Source organism: Alexandromys fortis, unplaced genomic scaffold, assembly GCF_014885135.2.
Source record: "Alexandromys fortis isolate MF-2015 unplaced genomic scaffold, M_Fortis_MF-2015_v1.1 scaffold_69, whole genome shotgun sequence".
Classification (NCBI taxonomy): domain Eukaryota; kingdom Metazoa; phylum Chordata; class Mammalia; order Rodentia; family Cricetidae; genus Alexandromys; species Alexandromys fortis.
The window spans coordinates 8718996-8725675 of record NW_026067951.1 but is presented as its reverse complement, the minus strand read 5'-3'; the positions used below and the strand labels follow the sequence as shown (position 1 = coordinate 8725675).

The following is a 6680-nucleotide window of genomic DNA, read 5'->3' as shown; positions in this document are numbered from 1 at the left end:
GGAGGGAGGGAGGGAGGGAGGGAGGGAGGGAGGGAGAGAAGGAAAGAAAAGAATTTTCTTTCTCATTGTCCTTTTAAAACTGACATCTTGGTGTTCCCTACCCTGACTACTAAAGTTAATATCTCTTTGGTTGGGACAGAAAGTTTTTAATGAGTTAAGTCTTCACTTAGACCATATGCCTGTAGACATAGCTATCTGTGAGCATCGTGCTCCAAACATTGCCACGTGTGGTAAATTGTATCTGTTTGTTTTTCAACAAATTTAGACAAGATTATGTGGAGACTTAACAAAACAACCTCCTTATAAATCCATCAAAATTATCCTGTTGATAGTTTATCTAAATTCTATTTAATACTATTTATCTCAGTCCTTTTATTATATGAATGAAAAGTCATCAAATTTTCTGTTGCTTTGTAGAATAAGAAGCAATAAAATGAATAATAGTTGTCTCCAGCTTTACACAAAGAAGTAGTTAAGGATTGAGAAAGGACTCTTACTAACAGAATCAGTTATTCAGAATTCATGGGGTGTAATTATTACTGTCTCATGGGAAAATTCCAGATGTCAGTGTTTGTATAGTGTAGTTGGAAATTGCTGTTTAAGAATAAAAGGTTAGCCGGGCGGTGGTGGCGCACGCCTTTAATCCCAGCACTCAGGAGGCAGAGGCAGGCGGATCTCTGTGAGTTCGAGGCCAGCCTGGTCTACAAGAGCTAGTTCCAGGACAGGAACCAAATAGCTACGGAGAAACCCTGTCTTGAAAAATCCAAATAAATAAATAAATAAATAAATGGTTATTTTTTTTTCCTTAAAAGTTATTTAATTTCATTAACAGCAAAATTAAGTGCTGTTATTTCTCTTGTGCTTCATTTCTGTATTGATAAATGACACATTTAAATTTGGGAGTAGGGTGTGTGTGTGTGTGTGGTGGTGGTGGTGGTGGTGGTGGTGGTGGTGGTGGTGGTGGTGGTGGTGGTGGTGGTGGTGGTGGTGTCTCTTGTGAGTGCAGGTCTATGCGGGTCTGGCTGGCCTCCAACTTAGAGATGTGCCTGCCTCTGCCTATCAACACCTCATACATTTAAGATCTAGTAAACTGGTCAATTAATAAAGTATGGAACTCTATGATACTTGTTTTTATTTTTACTTTCTTTTTGAATGTTTGTTTGTTTGAGACAGGTCTTAACTTTATAGCCAGGGGCCTTGAACTCATTATTTTCCTGATTCAACCTTCTGAGTACTGGAGTTAACAGGGGTGTGCCACCACCTGCATCTCATCTGTGATTTTTTTTGTTTAGGGTTTTTTGTTGTTTTCTGTTTTTGTTTGGGACAGGGTTTCTCTGTGTAACAGCCCTAGCTGTCCTGGAACTTGCTCTGTAGACCCAAGCTGGACTCAAATTCACAGAGATCTGCCTGTCTCTACCTCCTGAGTGCTGGGATTAAAGGTGTGTGCCACCACCGTCCATCCGGTAACTGAATATTTTTAAAGGAGAAAAAACTAAAAAGAATGCTCACTTAATGTAAACAAGGGCCTACATTCAATACATTTGGTGGGTTTACTTATCTCTATTGTATGATAATGCTTATAGATTAAGAGAATTCAAAAAACAAAGTACAATTATCTCATGCCTTTTTTCATAACAGTAATTTTTCTTAATCTGTTTATCTTTTTTTTTTAATTGCTTTTTTTAACCTTTTGTCATTTCAGGTAACTGGAGGTAAAGACAAACAAGAATTATCAGATATACCCGAAACTTCTACTGTTGGGCTCTCTGATGTCACACATGCCCAAAGTAATGGATCTTGTATTCCCAATGAAGATAAGACCTTACCGAACACAACAGCTTATGATGGGGCGGGCAGTGAGGCAATGATGTGTCATAAGTCTGTGTTGAGCACCCTTGAGAACAAAGTTGATACTTTTCATCCATCGCTGCTGATAAAAACAGGTGCTGTCCAGTATAGTAGCCCCATCAATAACAAATGTCAGCCCTCTGCAGAAAGGACAGATGATAACATGGAATATATGATGATTAATCTGGAGCCGGTTACTCTTGCTCTTGAAAAAGCTGCCTGTGTACCAATACATACAGAAGTAAATACAGCTGACAAACCTACAGACTTTAATACTGAGCTGGTTAAACAAGTGTCCCCTGCCTTGAGTATTCAGTATCCTGTGTCTAAATTGGAAGAGGCACAAACACAGTGCCCAAGGGACATTCCTTCTCTTGCCATTTCAGAGTATAGAGAGAGTAAGTGCCTTTCTGCCTCCTCCCTAGAAATGGAAACAGCTCCTGAAAGCCTGTGTCCATTACAGAAAGAGATTCCTCCTCCGACATCAGCTGATGGATTGATAACTGAGGCATTGCCTTTAGTTAAAAGTTCTAGCTATTCATTAGCCAGTAACAAAACAAAATGTCCACAAGATGCCTCTCTACAGACTCAGAATGGCTTCAGCATGTCTATAAATGAGGTTCTAGAACCATCACAAGTTAAAGTAGTATCATCATCAACCTCTGCTACTCTGGGAAACAAACCGTCCCTTAACTGTATTCCAGCAATACGTAATATATCAGATGGCCCCTCAGAAGTACGGATTAATGACAAGAGTAGTCTAAACCAAGAAAAGACTTTGCAAATACTTAATTCAGTATTTCCCAAACAAGCTGATCTATCTATGAATAGGGAGGAGGTTAGCATGGAGTTGTCAGGGGAATATTCTGATACTAACCCAACTTTAACGGTATTACCACCTACAAACCCCAGGGAGGAAATGGCAGCTGGTGAAATCGAACAATTGCAGAAGACCCCAGTGTCAAATTTAGGACTGCAGAGTAGAACTAAAGAGGTTGAACCAGAAGTCCAGGTGAGCCTCATAAAAAACAAAACAATAAATTCAGCTAGCTATATCTCAGTGTATGCCGTGGACCCTAGAGAACCATTAAAAGAGACACAAAGCAGTGATTTAAAGCCAGGTACGTTAATACTTTCTAAAGAAAATTGTGCCCCTAAGGTGGCAGAGGAAATTAACATTCCCTCAGACTTTCCCTTTGGTACTCTAATAGAAGAAGTATCACCAGCTTCTAGTCCTGATCCCATAGTACAAACTGAAGAAACACAACCCACTCCATGCTTAAAACTTCATGGTACACAGTCTGAGAAAAGTAGCGAGTTCTCCCAAGTTAAGTCAGGAGATTTAACTATAGCAGGAAAAGAAAATTCTTTTGTTGGTCCTAAGATTTCAATGGGACAAAATAAGTTAACTCAAGTACAAGTACAGCTCTCTGCAGAAATGCCACAGGTACTAACCAGTGCAGGAATAGAAGGCAGAGTAACTGTACCAGGTGAGATAGCTGAGTTCAGTGTCCCAAGTGAGCAGAATGAGAGTTTATCTTTCTCAGAAAAGGTACAGTGCCATGATATAGAGTTAAACAAGCCTACCTCACCCCCTAAATATGGAGGTAACTTCAAGCCTCTTGGAAAACTCTTAAAATCAGGGAACTCATTGCAGGCAATTTGTATGGAGAACAGAAATCTGGGCATAAAACCTTTTGCCTTGGAGTCCATTGTACCCTTATGTAGTACTAGAAAAATTGTTGAAAATAAGCCTTTGGCAGACACTTTGGTTTCTATCCCCAGTGTAAGTGAAATAGTAAATATGTCATTAAAACATACTAGCTCTAAAAACAGTAAGAAAAATAGCTCTGATTTAAAAACAGTGGCTGATATTAATATGCAGCCTGGATCCATGAACTCTGCCTCCATTGACAAAACCGAAGAGTTTGTTTCTTCCTGTGACAGTGCTCAGTGCATCTATTACAAAAAACCAGTAAGTGTAGAGCCAGGGTTTCAAACACAAGAAATACCAGTAGTTAGAATGGCCAGTTTACTTCAGAATATTGGAACTGAATTACGTGAAGAAAGGATGGATCTCAGTGCTGTTGGCCTTCACTCTCACTCCACATCTACAAAAGGTGAACAAAAAACAATCTGTGAAAATGTGAAATCAAAATGTGAAGAAAAAAAGCCCCTGAATGATGGAGTTTTCTCCCAAAATGTTTGTTCTTACCAAAATACAGCAGACATAAGTAAAAGTATCAATGAAGAGCCTTCTGCTTCCTTTGTCCCAGAATCCCTTGACTCTGTTTGTGACATCTACAAAGAACATACTGCCAGTGAAAATCCTAATATGGGACATAAACCCAAGGCAGATTCTAAAGCACTGCGCAGGAGTACAGAGATAAGTGTGAATGCTTCCACATGCTATGAACCACTTTCTGGAGATACTGACCCAGATTCTCTAGATTGTAGAAACTGCAAATTAGATGTAGAGAATTTGTGTACTTTGGAAGGTAGTCATGCAAGCCACAAAGATGCTGTAAAAGATAGCAGTGATTCTTTCACAGGCTTAAACAACAGTGACACTTGGGTCAACTCCAGCAAAATTTCAGAGCTGGAGACACATGTTCCACCCAGAAGCTGGGACACAGAATCGTGTCCTATCTCAACAAATGATAAGTGTATGCCACGCTACATCCAGATCTCAGATTCCAGTGGTATCTCCAGGACTTATGCTAACTTTACTATAACAAAAGAATCCAAAGATACCACAAGAACATTGCATAGCCTGAAGAGGCATCGGAATTTCACTGCAAATTGCAATAGCCTTAGCTCCTGGACTAGCACTTGGCATATGACAGATGACCTCACGCAGAATACTTTAGACCTGGAGTACTTGCGTTTTGATCATAAGTTAAAAGAAGTACTAAAGAAGGGAGATTCTCAGCCATCTTCCCTTTCCACCAACATCTTCCCTAAGGAGTCACTTATCCGAATCTCAGTTGAAACATGCCCTTCAACACAAACATCTGATGCCTCGCTTCTGCATCTTCCACCTAAGAGCAGAAGCCCTATCCTAGTAACGGTTGTACACTCAGACACCAGGCCGCAAAGTCATCGTAGAAGAGACCACTCGCCCAACAATCTAGACCGTTCCTCCTTTTGGAAGGAGAAACATAGTCAAAGTAGAAATCCTGAAAGAAATCAGATTATTCCAGTCCATCTCAATAAACTGAAATACAACAGTACTTTGAAAGAAGCTAGAAGTGATATTTCACTTATTCTAAATGAATATGCTGAATTTAATAAAGTTATGATGAATAGCAACCAAACTGTTTCCCAAGATAAAGAGTTAAATGTAGCTTCTGCAGAAGCTTGTCCACAGGAGACATATCAGCCAAGACAATCGGTATCTTACAAAGATGTGATCACGGACTTGTGTGCCACTCTGCATATCAAACTAAAAGGAGTTATGAGGGAGGCTTGTAAGAGCCCTTTCAGGTTCTACCTTGTTGAAACAGAAGATAAGTCATTCTTCTTAAGAACAAAGGTAAAGTACCAGCTTACTCTACACTTTGTTATATTCTAATTTTTAGTTTAATAGTAATAAAATTTTTTGCTTAAAAAATGATATGGGACGTGATATTTAGGTTTTAATCTTCAGTTTTTGTTTACTACATGGCAGGTGTTATCAGTAACTCAGATGGAACATAAATTCTAAGAGAACAAAAATGAAAAGCTAATGGTGAATCAAGACAAATGCTGCCCTCCCCCAAGTTAGGCTTTTATTATGATTACATCTATTTTCAATGAGCACATTTTTAGCTTTTTTTTTTTTTTTTTTTTTTTTTTTTTTTTTTTTTTTTTTTCGAGACAGGGTTTCTCGAGACAGGGTTTCTCTGTGGCTTTGGAACCTGTCCTGGAACTGGCTCTGTAGACCAGGCTGGTCTCGAACTCACAGAGATCCTCCTGCCTCTGCCTCCCGAGTGCTGGGGTTAAAGGCGTGCGCCACCATCGCCCGGCAGCATTCATTGTTTTTAAAGAAAAATTATATTCCAGGGTTGGAGAGATGGCTCAGTTAGTAAAGTACTGACCATACAAGCATTAAAGCCTGAACACAGCACTCATACAAAAGCTGTGCACGTGGCCTGTAATCTAAACACTGGGGAGACAAAGACTGGCAGGTCCCTGAAGCTTGCTGTTCAGTCATTCTAGCTGAATAGGTTAGCTCTAGCTTTGGTGAGATACCCTATATCAAAGTGGTGGAGATCAATAGTAGACACTTGATGTCAATTCTGGCCCCATGTTCATACATAAAAATCACACACCAAAATGTCTTTTTCATTGGTGTATAGAATAGAGGAAAATGAGTAATGATAACTTCTAAAATGAAGGCATGTCTACCATATAACATTTTGTGAAAAGTAATCTTTGTACTAATTCAGACACACAATACAAAGGGCTTAGTGTTGCAGAGATAAAAGCATGAGGGGTGCCAAAAGACAGGGGATCAGAAGGGACAAGAGCTAAGCAGAGGGAAGACCTGATTTATACTACTGCGCATAGAGTATACTGCCAAGGATGAATTGGGAGACATTATGAGCCATGCTAGGAAGGGGCTCACTAAGATACCATATTTAGACTTCATCCTGAGGTTACTGGAAAGACTCTTAATGTTCTTAAAAATAGCAGGGATTGGAGAAGTGGCCCAGTAGTTAATACCTACTGTTCTTACAGACCTGGAATGGGTTCCCAGCACTTAAACAGTGTCTCATGACTGTTCATAGGCATCATCTTGTTTATTGATTGTATTAAAAAATATTGATAGTTTTTTACCATGTGGTCAC

At 39.5% G+C, this 6680-nt stretch overlaps 1 protein-coding gene across 2 annotated transcripts in view; it reads left to right on the top strand.

Moving 5' to 3' along the window:
• Tasor2 (transcription activation suppressor family member 2) overlaps positions 1–6680 on the top strand; it is a 62166-nt gene that overhangs the window by 47454 nt on the left and 8032 nt on the right. For both annotated transcript variants that reach the window (XM_050150470.1, XM_050150471.1), the window contains exon 14: positions 1703–5383. In XM_050150470.1, coding sequence (XP_050006427.1) covers positions 1703–5383 — 3681 coding nt within the window. The remainder of the gene's footprint in view (positions 1–1702; positions 5384–6680) is intronic.